The sequence below is a fragment of the Gadus chalcogrammus genome, chromosome 7 (genome assembly GCF_026213295.1).
Source record: "Gadus chalcogrammus isolate NIFS_2021 chromosome 7, NIFS_Gcha_1.0, whole genome shotgun sequence".
Classification (NCBI taxonomy): domain Eukaryota; kingdom Metazoa; phylum Chordata; class Actinopteri; order Gadiformes; family Gadidae; genus Gadus; species Gadus chalcogrammus.
The window spans coordinates 768,584-783,476 of record NC_079418.1 but is presented as its reverse complement, the minus strand read 5'-3'; the positions used below and the strand labels follow the sequence as shown (position 1 = coordinate 783,476).

Below are 14,893 nucleotides of genomic sequence, written 5' to 3'. Positions count from 1 at the left end.
TCCCACACACGCTTTGTTTTACAGTCAGTCAACGCCTGCCCTCTGATGGACAAAACGAGAACTGCGGGACACACACACACACACACACACACACACACACACACACACACACACACACACACACACACACACACACACACACACACACACACACACACACACACACACGGCTCTATCAGCCCGCCTCCGATCAAGGAACAAGAGTCTGATGCTCAAACTGCCGACAAGGCACGTTTATTAAATCCAAAGAACGGAAAAAAAAAGGGGAATCACCCGTCAATGCAAACTATAACAAATAAAGAGTCTGGGCTCCGAGAACCACTGGGGATGCTGTGGTCGTGTCTCACGCGCTGTCCCGGTATCCAGGTGAGGAGGTCCTGCCGTGGTCTCCTGTGGTCTTCTCTAGACCGGGTCCTGGGGCAAAGGTCCTGGGGCAAAGGTCCGTCCGTCCGTCCGTCCGTCCGTCCGTCCGTCCGTCCGTCCGTCCGTCCGTCCGTCCGGGTAGGGCATCTCACTCCGCTCTCTGCTCCTACATGGGTCCTGCCTTTAGACTACGTCTCAGCTTCTCTCTTATGTAGCCCTCACCTGGGTCTGATTGGCCTGGCACACAGGTGTCTCCCGTTGGCGTTGAGTGGGACCTTGCCAATGCGACCCTTGGCGCCCTCTGGGGGAAAAGGGTGGTAGACAGCTCGTATTACCTGCCCTCTGGGCTTCCAGGCCCGCAGTGTCGGGGCCGGGTTGCCACAACTGCTGCATACACAGAAACACACTCCTGCATATAAACACACATACACACTGAAATACACACATACTGCACACACACACACACTCAAATACACACACTACTGAATACACACACACACACACGCTAAATACACACACACACACACACACACACACAATCGCACTTAAATAAACACTACTGCACACACACACACACACACACACACAGACACACTCAAATATACACACTACTGCATACGAACACTACTGCACTGAAATGCACACACACACACACACACACACACACACACACACACACACACACACAGACACACTCAAATATACACACTACTGCATACGAACACTACTGCACTGAAATGCACACACACACACACACACACACACACACACACACACACACACACACACACACACACACACACACACACACACACACGCACACGCACACGCACAGACACACACACATACATACAGTAAACACACACACACACAAAACACACACAACTGCACTTGCATACACACACTACTGCGCTCAGACAGACACACTCAAATGCACACACTACTGCATACACACACTACTGCACTGAAATACACACACACACACACACACACACACACACACACACACACACACACACACACACACGCGCACACACAGACACACACACACTCACACACACACACGCGCACACACACACACACACACACACACACACACACACACACACACACACACACACACACACACACACACACACACACACACACACACACACACACACACACACACACACACACACACCCACACAACCCCCCCTCGACTTCAATGGTCCAGAGATGAAACAAAGCTATCCATAATGCATCGGTCGTATGAACCGAGGCGAGGCGAGAGAGAGTTTCGTTACAAAAGATCAAAGACGCACAATCTTATACTCAGAAGAAAGGTTTGCGCCATCACTCAAATCAAATAGATATATCAAGTATGAAAGATATCGGTCGACCAATAGCTCAGGTCGATAAAATAATTTATATTATATGATATAGGCTATACTCTTACTCATTACTACTATACCAACAGTTTTAACACCATTGCTTAGTTATATTATCACTAAACAGTTATTTTTGTACATATTGCAAAATATGCTCCTCATATTGCACATTTCCATTTATTTACATTATTTGTATTTTAGTTTTGCTTTCTTTGCACTTTTGGAATTTATTTCTTGCAAGTATGACTTATCTTATTTTATCCCTCTGTTCTTATTGCACGATGGGTCGGAGATTAACGCAATTTTGATTCATCTGTATCCCTTCAAATTTATAATAAAGCAGACTTTGAGTTTGACTAACATCTAATTCATGAATTGTAACACGTTCACTTATATTAGAAATATTCAATTCACTCATTAAAATAGCCTAACTCTCTCTCCACAGTTATAACAATTTAAATGCATTATTATTATTATTAATATTAATTAATTAAAATAAAAAAGCATGATGGTTGATGGACAAGGATAAAATCATTTGTACGAATTATCTTGATTAAATCATACACCAAGTTAATTCGTTGTTATCGTGATAACTTGTAATGTTGTTTTGTGGTTGCTGTTGTTGACAAAGATCCTCTGTTGACGTGTTTGTATCGGCCCCTTTAAGAGAACGCGGTCCAAAATAACATGAATGAAACGTGACCATTCATAAAAAATAGACCGAGGTCGACAAGGGCTGTCCGCCCACGGGATTGGCACCAGGGTTTGACTGGCGTTGCGCCGTAGCCAATCAGCGGCTCGCACTCCAGGATCGATGACGCAGTGCTCCATTGAGAAAAAAAAACCACAGCCGTGTACTGACCGAGGAGCGCAGAGAGGGAATTACGTGCTACGTGGATCCAAACTCGCAACCGTGAGTCCTGCGGACGTTTCTACTCCAGATGTGCGTTATTACCACGTCGTAAGGTATAATATGGTGTATTTTAACGTTTATTTTGCACGAGTGGACGTGCGCTGATTTATCGCGCAATGGGCGAAACTTCAAACTCGAACGCCATTTTACGCGAATGAAAGCCACCAGACCTTTACACGCAGAGACCAAAACAGTTCGTTGCTGTTGTTTTTGTGTAGTTGTTGTGATCGCCTCCCCGTCTCGTGCACGGTGATGTATTCGAGTCCCGAGTCTTATTTTATGAATGGGTGAGGAACCGGCCCCCCACCCCCCACCGCGGGGGTGTCGGGTTGCAGTTCATTCACAAAGCGAGGGTGGACTTGGCACGGGTCCGAGGGAGGGAGGGGGGGAGGGGAGGTAGAGAGAGGGAGTGAGGGAGAGAGAGGGGGGGGGGGGTGGTGGAGTCGAGTTGCGGTGTTTCGGAAACTTTTCATTAAAATAAAAAGATGATGATAGTTCGATGAGTTGTTTATTCAATGCGGGACGTCCCGACTAAAGACGGGTGCGTGCATTCCTGTCTGTGGACCAATCAGACGCAGGCTGCTTCCTTACGGGTTCTGTGTTGTTTTTACGCGTGGATTGCAGCCTTTAAAAAAAAGTGTTTTTCCGGTGAGTAGCCGGGTTGAGTTTGATGCCAGTGAGGCGGAGCTCAGAGCAATGTGTGTGTGTGTGTGTGTGTGTGTGTGTGTGTGTGTGTGTGTGTGTGTGTGTGTGTGTGTGTGTGTGTGTGTGTGTGTGTGTGTGTGTGTGTGTGTTGGGGGGGGGGGGGGCGAGATGCTATTGGGTCTCCGTCGTGTTGCGGGGATGCGTTTAAGTTGATTCGGTGTCAGTGACAGCCAACCTTACCCTGATGGTTGGCTGTCCTGCGCGAATTAAAACCATCACTGCTCCGATTTATCTGATTGAGACTTTAATAATAAACTTTGCTGCAGAAATTCAACTTGTTAAAATGTCCTTCCGCCCCCAAGATCCGTATGAGATATGGAAAGGCAAACCTATACTGTGAAGTGTGTTACAAAGTAATAAGGAAAATACTAAATACACTCACACACAGCCGCATTCAAACACAAACAAGCACACACACACACACACACACGCACGCACGCACGCACGCACGCACGCACGCACGCACACACGCACGCATACACACACACAAAACTCAACAAAGCGAAGCCCTAATAGTCACCTAATGTGTTCACAGAAGGAGGTCTCTCCTCCTCCTCCTCCCCCTCCTCTCTCCCACCTGGGCCTTCTCGGAGAGAAGGAGGTGAATCTCCTCCCACAAGATGGACGGTTTCTACGACCAGCAGGTTCCGTTCCTGGACCCCCGGAGCGTGAGTGACAGCACACAATTTTATTGGCATAATAATACTTTATTAATATTAATAATAATAATTAATAGGGTTAGGGTTCATAATCAACAATTTACACCCCCCATTAATCCACCCCCCCCGTTCTCGTACTATATCGTCAGGTTTTATTTTATTGTTCGGTTTATTATTTTGTACATTTGTAATGTAATATCTTTGCGTTTCAGAAGTGCCCCTCGGAGCCCCCTAGCGGCCGCTCGGCGACCGACAGGAAGCGACGCTTCGTGGACACGGAGCTGGCTCAGGAAACGGAAGGTCTGGCTCTCTAATTAATCATTAACCTAATGGGCTATGACACTGTCACTAAGGAAAGTTAACCACGGAAAAAATGCTCTGCTAGTATAGCTGTGTGTTAGCATGGAGCTAAGTGATGTCCTTATTAAACCACACACACACATAGAATCACACACACACACAGAATCACACAGAATCACACAGAATCACACACACACACACACACACACACACACACACACACACACACACACACACACACACACACACACACACACACACACACACACACACACACACACACACACACACACACACACACACACACCTACATATTAAACCGGGAACACACAATAAAGTAATAAGTGTGTGTTCATGGTTTCATAACCCTGCAGTTTGTGTGAGGGTGATTCATAGCCAGGGTCTCTTAGAAGACGAACGGAGCGCTGGTCACTGATCGGCTTGTGTGTGTGTGTGTGTGTGTGTGTGTGTGTGTGTGTGTGTGTGTGTGTGTGTGTGTGTGTGTGTGTCACTCAGATCTCTTCCAAGACCTCAGCCAGCTGCAGGAAATGTGGATCGCAGAAGGTACGCACACACAGCAACACCCAACCCCCACACACACTTAAATGCACATTAACACACACACACACACACACACACACACACACACACACACACACACACACACACACACACACACACACACACACACACACACACACACACACACACACTAACTGGTTCTAACTGGTTCTTGTGTCCACAGCCCAGGTCCCAGATGAGCAGTATGTTCCAGACTTCCAGTCAGATAACCGTGAGTCCCCCTACCACTTAACTTAAAGATCCCATGTCATGAAACTGTAACTTTCTAAGGTTTTCTAACATTAATATGTGTTCCCCTAGCCTACCGATGCTCCCCCAGTAGCTAGAAGTTTATTTATTACCATTCATTTATTACCTTTTTTTGATTGAAAGTCCAGTTTTGAGAAATTTCTGAGCTTGGCTATTGAATCATTATCTTCCATGTTTGCAGTCAGAAATGTTTTTTTTTTAAATAAATAATAATAAATAAATAAACAAACTGATGTAGTGCACTTGACTGCTTAAAATAATTTAGAAGCATCCTGTAAACACAGTGGGCACACGCATACGCCCCCTTCAGTGAGGCAGAGGTACTGGCTGCCTCTTTTCATGCTTTTTCAGCGCGGTTTTATGTCAGATCAGCATATTTAGTCTTGCTGCAAGACTAAATATGTTACACACAAACATCAAATACATTAACTAGTTTAAGTAAAGTGCGATCATACAATAATGGTGTCTACAAACATTACATTGGTGACATCGGTGAAAAAGCAAACTGTGTTGAGCGCATGTGCTCTACCCAGTTTGTGAGGGATTGTGCAATTCTCGGTGGGGCAGCACTGCTCGCTGCCTCAGCAGGCCTCAGCTCGCGTATTTCCCCTCAGGAATAAAAATGATGACAATTATTGGAATTATTGGTACATAAATAACACTTTGACCACAGATCAGTAGACAAATACCAATATCTAATATTTTCTTATTTTTTTAATTTGATCATGATTAGTTTTTTTGCTTTTCATGATGACATGATGACAGATGCCTCGCCTGACTGCACGTCACTGATATCTTTGTATTATATGATATTATTTAGATGTAGAGCTCCAGGAGTGTGTTCGTGTTCTAGAATATTTACAGAACACGGCTAAAGGCTGTGTGCGCCTCGCCATTGCGATACATCCACTGTAAACAAAACGCATGGTACCGTGGCTGCATGCTGCTCAGGGCCACACCCCCACCCTCCTCCTTGACCCGCCTCTCTCCTCCTCATTTGCATTAAAGCAACTGACACAGAAACGGCACGTTTGGGGAAGCTCAATGTGCGACTGGCTCGGAGTGGCTGTAACTCTGCACCACGGCTGAATTTCGGCAACGTCTCCAAATACTGTGTTTGGGGCCCACTAATACCTATATTAAAGCATCCATAAAGTAGCATGCCACGGGACCTTTAACCCTTTAAACTTAACCCTTGACCCTGACCCTACCCCTACTCCTCAACCCTTAACACTCAACCCTTAACACTCAACCCTGACCTTAAACCCAACCCAGATCCAGACTGGGTTAGCTCCACCATCACCGGCCCCCCCGGTACCAACGAGGCTTAACGGCGACAGGATATGATGTCAGAGCCAATTACAGGCCTCCTACGAGAGAGAGAGAGAGAGAGAGAGAGAGAGAGAGAGAGAGAGAGAGAGAGAGAGAGAGAGAGAGAGAGAGAGAGAGAGAGAGAGAGAGAGAGAGAGAGAGAGAGAGAGAGAGAGAGAGAGTGTGTGCGTCAGCTGAACAATGATGACGCACATAAATAAATAACCAGCTGCTCCCAGGCCTTGTTAATTGCAGTTTTCGGACCGAACAGTCGTGTTTTAAACGCTAGTGAACGCCCCCCTCCTGTAACAATGGAGTGAGAGAGAAAGTTGTCTATAGAACGAGGATGTGATTGACAGTGGCGGATTAGCGAATTGGGGGCCCAAGGCGAAGATATGTATGGGGCCCACCTCGTCCGATCTTAAAAAGAGAACGGAGGAAAAAAAAATGCTGACTGAATGGTGGACAGGCAGGTAAAGCTAAAGTGTAGCACTACACAAACTAATAGTCACAATGGAACCCAAAAGAGAATAAGGTTTCAGATAACCCCTTTCTTTGCCAAAATGCCAGGAAAATTAGAACTGTTTATTCTTTTTTTTTAAGATCAAATCAATATCGATATAACCGGCAAGACAAGTAGTTAGGGTAAACCCCCACAAACAGTGATATACTCAGCAAAACATCACAAACAGCCATACACAAAGATGAATAATTTACTTTGTATGGGTGAGTGAGGTTGCAATTCGAATTGCAACCCCCCCCAACCCCCCATTCACTGTCAGGTTGACAAAGACTCATCTGTTGGTGTGCTTTCATTGGCTGACGGACAGCGTCTTACAATAAGTCCATTTGTCAGAAGAAAGAAAAACAACACTATATCTCTGTGGGTACAGTGAGGATGTTCATAGAACCAAGCACTAACAATCACTAGGTTAACCCATTCCCCGTACACAACACAGATAGCTAGGATAAGGTGCTACGCCATGCTAGGATAAGATGCTACGCAATGTGAAGTACATATACATTGCTAAGTGGCGTACATTTACTTGAAGAAACACATTTTAATCGAAACGGCTTCCTATTGGCCGATCAGTGTCACGTGAGCCCCTCTGCCCCCTCAGCCAATGACGATGCCTCATTGTGCCCTCAGTGATGTTCCACGGTCCACCGCTGAGCAAGGTGAAGAGAGAGGCGGAGTCCGGTGAGGAGCCGCCCCCCTGTGGCCACGCCCCCCCGGGCAGGGGCCCCACCTACAGTCACAGGTACACAACAACTCTCTGATATAGTCGCTCTCTCTCTCTCTCTCTCTCTCTGTCTCTGTCTCTCTCTCTCTCTCTCTCTCTCTCTCTCTCTCTCTCTCTCTCTCTCTCTCTCTCTCTCTCTCTCTCTCTCTCTCTCGTCACCCTCACCTTCCCACCTTTTTGCTCAGTGCCTACGAAAGCAAACCAGCGGGACTCGAACCCGCACATCCTCCGGACTCTCCCTTGCCATGTGGCTCCACCCACTCCACTGCCTCGCCACGCCCCTTACAGCGGCAGGGCCCGCCGTTTAATCGGGGCTGTGCCCCGGGCCACGCCCCTTCCCCTGGCCCCTCCCACCAGCACCTCCACCCGCCTCACCAGCACCACCAGCAGCAACACCACCACGCGCTCCAGACGGCCAATCAGAGCCAGCGCTTTGCCATGCCCCGCCCACTTCTCTGCGGCCCTGAGGACGGCTTCCAGTCAGACCAGAGGTGAGTCGGCAGCCTCCCGTTTAACTCCTCCCCTTCCTCCTCCCGTTTTAACTCCTCCCCTTCCTCCTCCCGTTTTAACTCCTCCCCTTCCTCCTCCCGTGTTAACTCCTCCCCTTCCCCCTCCCGTTTTAACTCCTCCCCTTCCTCCTTCCGTGTTAACTCCTCCCCTTCCTCCTCCCGTGTTAACTCCTCCCTTCCCCCTCCCGTTTTAACTCCTCCCCTTCCTTCCTCCCGTTTTAACTCCTCCCCTTCCCCCTCATGTGTTAACTCCTCCCCTTCCACCTCCCGTGTTAACTCCTCCCCTTCCTCCTCCCGTGTTAACTCCTCCCCTTCCTTCCTCCCGTGTTAACTCCTCCCCTTCCTTCCTCCCGTGTTAACTCCTCCCCTTCCTCCTACAGGTTCCAGCGGCAGCACTCGGAGCCCCTCCCCTACGCCCCCCCCCGGGACGGCCGCGCTCCCCGGGCGCCGTACCCCCCCGCCCCCGGGCAGCAGCGGGGCCCGCCACCCTGTGACGGACGGCCCCTCTACCAGCGCCACCTCTCCGAGCCGGTGGCCCCGCCCCCCCAGCGGGGGTTCAAGCAGGAGAGGGTGGACCCCCATTACCCCGGCAACGAGCAGCAGCAGGGGCCGGGGGCCTTTCACCCCCGCTCCATCAAGCAGGAGCCGCGCGACTTTGGGTTCGACTCGGGTGAGTGACTTACAAGTGAATTACAACCGACTTACATAAGAGACTTACAAGTGACTTACAAGACACCTCCACCCTTTGAAACGCTTAAAGGCTGTAAAGGGCTTTGGGTTGGACTCGGGTGAGTGACTTGCAAGTGAATTACAACAGACTTACATAAGAGACTTACAAGTGACTTACAAGACACCTCCACCCTTTGAAACGCTTAAAGGCTGTAAAGGGCTTTGGGTTGGACTCGGGTGAGTGACTTACAAGTGAATTACAACCGACTTACATAAGAGACTTACAAGTGACTTACAAGACACCTCCACCCTTTGAAACGCTTAAAGGCTGTAAAGGGCTTTGGGTTGGACTCGGGTGAGTGACTTACAAGTTAATTACAACCGACTTACATAAGAGACTTACAAGTGACTTACAAGTGAATTACAACTGACTTACATAAGAGACTTACAAGTGACTTACAAGACACCTCCACCCTTCGAAACGCTTAAAGGCTGTAAAGGGACTTGGGTGAGTGACTTACAAGACACTTACAAGACACTTACAAGTGACTTTAAAGAGACTTACAGCGCCTTTTAACCACTTAAAGTCTGCAATTGACTCTGCAATTGACACTTTGGGTGTGACTCGGATTAGGGACTTACAAGTGACTTACAGCCTTTAAACCATCTCTTAATTCTGTGTTCTTAGACGCCCAGAACTGCCACTCGTCCTTCGGAAAGTCGCGGGCGTCGTTCTACCAAAGTAAAAGCGCCTGTGAGTCGCTCTGCTCCGGCATCGAACCGGGAAACGACTCCACATCATGGTTCCCTGTAACCCTTCCTAACCCCCCTGTTAAAATGTTGTGTTTAACTCCCGTAGCTTCCCGCTTTGCCTACGACGGAGAGGCCAACCTGTACGGCTACGACGACGCCTGTGTGGTCCCCGACCGACTGGAAGGTAAACGAATCAATGTTGACGAGAGAGAGAGAGAGAGAGAGAGAGAGAGAGAGAGAGAGAGAGAGAGAGAGACACTGAGACAGTGAGAGAGACACTGAGACAGTGAGAGAGAGAGAGAGACAGAGACAGAGAGACAGAGACAGAGAGAGAGAGAGAGAGAGAGATTTGTGAATGTGTTTGAATGTACATTCACAAATCAGACTTGAGATTAATATCAAAAATCTCAAGGCACAGTATATAGGCCGACAACTACAGTGGAAATACACTTAATCCTTTTCTGAAAACTTCCTCCACTCACTTAGGTAGAATAACTCAGTGACAAAACAGGAAGCCCACAATAGCTCCGCCCCTTTCCGTAGTTTGTAGTCCTGCCCAGGCTCTGTGCACCCGCCCCCTCTTACTCCAAAGTCCCTCCTCCCCAAACCAGGCAAGGTGAAACAGGAAGTGATGGCCTTCGGCGAGGGCCCGCCCTTCCAGAGGCGGGGCTCCCTGCAGCTCTGGCAGTTCCTGGTCACCCTATTGGACAACCCGGGAAACGCCCACTTCATCGCTTGGACCGGAAGGAACATGGAGTTCAAGCTCATCGAGCCCGAGGAGGTGAGCGCCAAAAACATGACCGATCCTCCCCTAGTTAGCTGGTTAACCCATAGTTAACTAGTGAACCCATAGCTAGCTGTTTACCCATAGTTAGCTAGTGATCCCATAGTTAGCTGGTTAACCCATAGTTAACTAGTGAACCCATAGTTAGCTGTTTACCCATAGTTAGCTAGTGAACCCATAGCTAGCTGTTTATCCATAGTTAGCTAGTGATCCCATGGTTAGCTGTTTACCCATAGTTAGCTGGTTAACCCATAGTTAACTAGTGATCCCATAGCTAGCTGTTTACCCATAGTTAGCTAGTGAACCCATAGTTAGTTGGTTAACCCATAGCTAGCTGTTTACCCATAGTTAGCTAGTGATCCCATAGTTAGCTGAAATAAAGCGGTGAGTTCATCACCGTACCTGGTGCTTAGACAGGGGATCCCTTACACTTAGTGACAGGACGTACAAACATACATCCCTTAACCACAATGTGTGGTCATTTAAGGGAACTTTAGTGTTTTAAAGGCTTCCAGTAACCACCCCCAGGACCACCAGCCCCCCCCCGTCCCCAGACCTCCGTCCTCACCCCCAGGACCACCAGCCCCCCCCCCCCCCGTCCTCAGACCTCCGTCCTCACCCCCAGGACCACCAGCCCCCCCCCGTCCTCAGACCTCCGTCCTCACCCCCAGGACCACCAGCCCCCCCCCCCTCCTCAGACCTCCGTCCTCACCCCCAGGACCACCAGCCCCCCCGCGTCCTCAGACCTCCGTCCTCACCCCCAGGACCACCAGCCCCCCCCCGTCCTCAGACCTCCGTCCTCACCCCCAGGACCACCAGCCCCCCCCCGTCCTCAGACCTCCGTCCTCACCCCCAGGACCACCAGCCCCCCCCCCCCTCCTCAGACCTCCGTCCTCACCCCCAGGACCACCAGCCCCCCCCCGTCCTCAGACCTCCGTCCTCACCCCCAGGACCACCAGCCCCCCCGTGTCCTCAGACCTCCGTCCTCACCCCCAGGACCACCAGCCCCCCCCCGTCCTCAGACCTCCGTCCTCACCCCCAGGACCACCAGCCCCCCCCCGTCCTCAGACCTCCGTCCTCACCCCCAGGACCACCAGCCCCCCCCCGTCCTCAGACCTCCGTCCTCACCCCCAGGACCACCAGCCCCCCCCCGTCCTCAGACCTCCGTCCTCACCCCCAGGACCACCAGCCCCCCCCCCCCGTCCTCAGACCTCTGTCCTCACCCCCAGGACCACCAGCCCCCCCCCGTCCTCAGACCTCCGTCCTCACCCCCAGGACCACCAGCCCCCCCCCGTCCTCAGACCTCCGTCCTCACCCCCCGGACCACCAGCCCCCCCCCCCCCGTCCTCAGACCTCCATCCTCACCCCCCGCGCTCGCTGTGGTTCCTCCCCCCAGGTGGCGCGGCGCTGGGGCATGCAGAAGAACCGCCCCGCCATGAACTACGACAAGCTCAGCCGCTCGCTGCGCTACTACTACGAGAAGGGCATCATGCAGAAGGTAAAGGCACGTCGCGTTCCTACCCCTCCTCCTCCTGGCTCCGTCCCCCTCCGCTCCCGGCGCTCCGACCTGAACCGACGCAGGCAGCACCGCCTGACAGGGTTAAAGGTCAACCGGGGGTTAACCCATGTAGCATAATGTCGTCAGCATACACTGGGGTAGGGCTGTACGATATATATTGTCTTTGTATCTGAATCACGATGCTCGTACACCTGGACTGAAAAAACGTATATATATATATTAGGGCTTTCAAGCGATTCAAATATTTAATCGCGATTAATCGTATTATCGTCATGATTAATCGCTATTAATCGTGATTAAATTATTTTTCCGATATCGTGCAAGCTTACTCTGACGACGTCACTCTGCTTCGCATCGACCTCCAAATCAGCGGCAGGTCAAAGGTCAGGAGGTTATAACTCCCCCGTCGGCCATCTTGAGACGCTATAGGACCGTCAACAACCTTGGCCCCACCCCCGCTAACCCCCTCTCTCTCTCCCGATTGGCTCCCGGCAGGTGGCGGGCGAGAGGTACGTCTACAAGTTTGTGTGTAACCCCGAGGCCCTCTTCTCCATGGCCTTCCCCGACAACCAGCGGCCCAGCCTCAAGGGGGAGGCCGACGCCCCCCTGCACCCCCCCCCGGCCCCCGCCGGGGACGAGGACCCCTGCCTCGCAGCGGGGGGCCGCTACGAGGAGGCCACGCCCTACCCAGATGGGGGGGCGCAGGGGGGGCTGGCGTTCCCCGACAGCTACCCCTATTAGCCCCTCCTTCTCTCCCCCTCGCGCCCAGCACTGAGGGGGAGATGGAGGGGGGGGGCTGTATAGAAACTGTACCCCAGTGTCCTCGGACCCCCCCCCCCTCCCCCGACACTGGGACCCCTGGGAGCAGCCTAAGCAGTGTAGCCGGCCTCGCTACTTAGGGTCAGCCCACGATGTCGGAGTCCACTTCTATCGGAAAAAGCGGAGATGGGAATACCGTGATGTCAGTGGGCGGGGCCTCAGCCCCGGGGGGGGGGGGGGGTTGTAATGTAAACTCAGGACTATGGGTCGCTATGGAGACGGGACGCGCTCACACAGGGCTTGGACTCCGCCTCCCTCGCTTACGTCCCTCCAATCACGCTCTCCAGGTGGTCATCCACAGGCCCCTCCCACACGCTCCCACAGGCCCCTCCCACACGGTTCACACACACGTTCACCCATTCATACACCAGTCACTCATTCATACACATGTTCACCCATTCACACGCACGTTCACCCATCATACACACGTTCACCCATTCATACATACGTTCACCCATTCATACACATATTCAGGCATTCACCCGCCGATTAACCCACGTGGTAATCGTTGGATAGCAGGTTGAATACACATGCTTTGGGCAGTGGTCGTATTATTAACCCATGATATTAGTAGACTTCCACCTCCCACATCCACATGCTCTGGGATCTGAACCCTGAGATATATCGTCTCCCCCCCCCCCCCCCCCCCCCGATCCAGACCACGATAGCCTTCATGTCGTCAACTCAAAGTGATTGAATTGTATTTTTGTAACGCAGTTGAAAAAAAAAGCGAAAAAAAATACAAATAAGGGATCAGTTTGTGGATTCTGTCGTCTTTCTACCGAGTTGTATATTGAAACACTTTTTGTTGAAACACTTTTTGTGGTTGTTTCCCCCTTTGGCTTAAAAAGCATCTATGGCACTAAAATCAAAAAAGGTATTTTTCTCGTGACTTTACTACAAACTGTCCTTCTGTATAATTCCGACTGACTTTATTACCAATAACCCCGCAATGGCATTGTACCCAAATATATATATATATATATATATATTTTGTATAGGTTGTTATGAGCTTCGATGTATGGAGAATGAAATCCAAATATAGCCAAATATATTTTTTTGGAGGGGCGGGGAAAGGCGGGGAATGTTCTGCAATTTAAGCAGCTGCAAGGTTTTATTTCCATGGTTTTATGTCTAGAATCAGAGAGCGGACTCCACTGCGCCCCGCCTGGACGGTGGCGGTGGTGCATATTTAGTCATAATATGTTGACGTGTGTACCATTCGATTCCCGCTGTGGGATGACGTAGCACCAAACGACTCGGGAACAGAGATGTTTAATACGATAATATTTGTGCCTTCTGTAATTTCTGCAATTTTTCCTGTATACAATAAACTTTTAATTCAAACAGAGTTTGGAGTATGCGTTATGTGAATCGGATATTATGCTATTACCTATTATATTATTTGTCTAGATATCTTCTGTACATGTTTGAAATATTTTCAATCAATACAGTGTCTGTACATTATTATATGATCTATTTTAAGTGAGTTGGCTCTTGTGGTATTAATTGGTGCATCATGATTGGCTTAACCTGCTAATTGGCATCTACTGACGTCACATTCTGCAGTGTGTAGCCGACATGAACAACATTTTGTGATGGTTAGAATAACATTGTCTTCTGCTGAAGCAAAACAATGGCTTAAAGGGGACATATTATACCACCAGGTGTGTGTGGGATTGGCCTTACAAGACGTTTTTGATCAGCTCTGTGCTGCATCTGTTTCTTGAGTCTGACCATTTATTAGCCATCAGTGAGAAGATCCTCTCTACAAAGGCATTTGAGCCTGGCACACTGAGCACAAATGAGACAATTTTGAACAGGTTGGTCATGTTGTCTTTTCCCACATGTTGGAACATTGCCACCCATTTCTCACGGGTGGATTTTGTCGTATCTTTTGTAGCTTTCTGTATATCCTCACGGCTAGCACAGAACTCTTCATACAGCTGATCCATATTGATTCTGTCTGTCAGTTTTAGTGCAGCCACCATCTGCTCCAGGTCAGGAAAGGAGAGCTCATCATACAGGCCAATTGGTTTCAGTTTCACCATTACATTAGAGTCATAAAGCTTCACAAAGTCTTGTTGTATCTTGGACCTCTGTGCTGGCAACTGTTTCTCCATCAGCCTCTTGGTCTGGGGCCG

At 49.9% G+C, this 14,893-nt stretch overlaps 1 protein-coding gene across 2 annotated transcripts; it reads left to right on the top strand.

Moving 5' to 3' along the window:
• The first annotated feature begins 2,579 nt into the window (after positions 1 to 2,579).
• LOC130385385 (ETS translocation variant 5-like) lies at positions 2,580 to 13,387 on the top strand. 2 transcript variants are annotated; one of them, XM_056593878.1, is made up of 13 exons: positions 2,580 to 2,676; positions 3,887 to 4,019; positions 4,223 to 4,310; positions 4,827 to 4,874; positions 5,056 to 5,103; positions 7,603 to 7,714; positions 7,882 to 8,187; positions 8,586 to 8,875; positions 9,563 to 9,628; positions 9,734 to 9,811; positions 10,239 to 10,408; positions 11,808 to 11,909; positions 12,426 to 13,387. In XM_056593878.1, exons 2-13 carry the CDS (start codon positions 3,972 to 3,974, stop codon positions 12,669 to 12,671), a joined length of 1,602 nt encoding a protein of 533 aa, XP_056449853.1. In that variant the 5' UTR covers positions 2,580 to 2,676; positions 3,887 to 3,971; the 3' UTR covers positions 12,672 to 13,387. The 2 variants fall into 2 exon arrangements, with proteins under 2 accessions (XP_056449853.1, XP_056449852.1); XM_056593877.1 differs by having other exon boundaries at positions 2,580 to 2,699.
• The last annotated feature ends 1,506 nt before the right edge of the window (positions 13,388 to 14,893 follow it).

Bases quoted from the DNA above. Each gene is read 5' to 3' on its own strand.
- LOC130385385 (XM_056593878.1), top strand. From the start codon at position 3,972: ATGGACGGTTTCTACGACCAGCAGGTTCCGTTCCTGGACCCCCGGAGC. The intron at 4,875-5,055 runs GTACGCACACAC...TTGTGTCCACAG, and splicing joins GGAAATGTGGATCGCAGAAG to CCCAGGTCCCAGATGAGCAG. The intron at 9,812-10,238 runs GTAAACGAATCA...TCCCCAAACCAG, and splicing joins GGTCCCCGACCGACTGGAAG to GCAAGGTGAAACAGGAAGTG.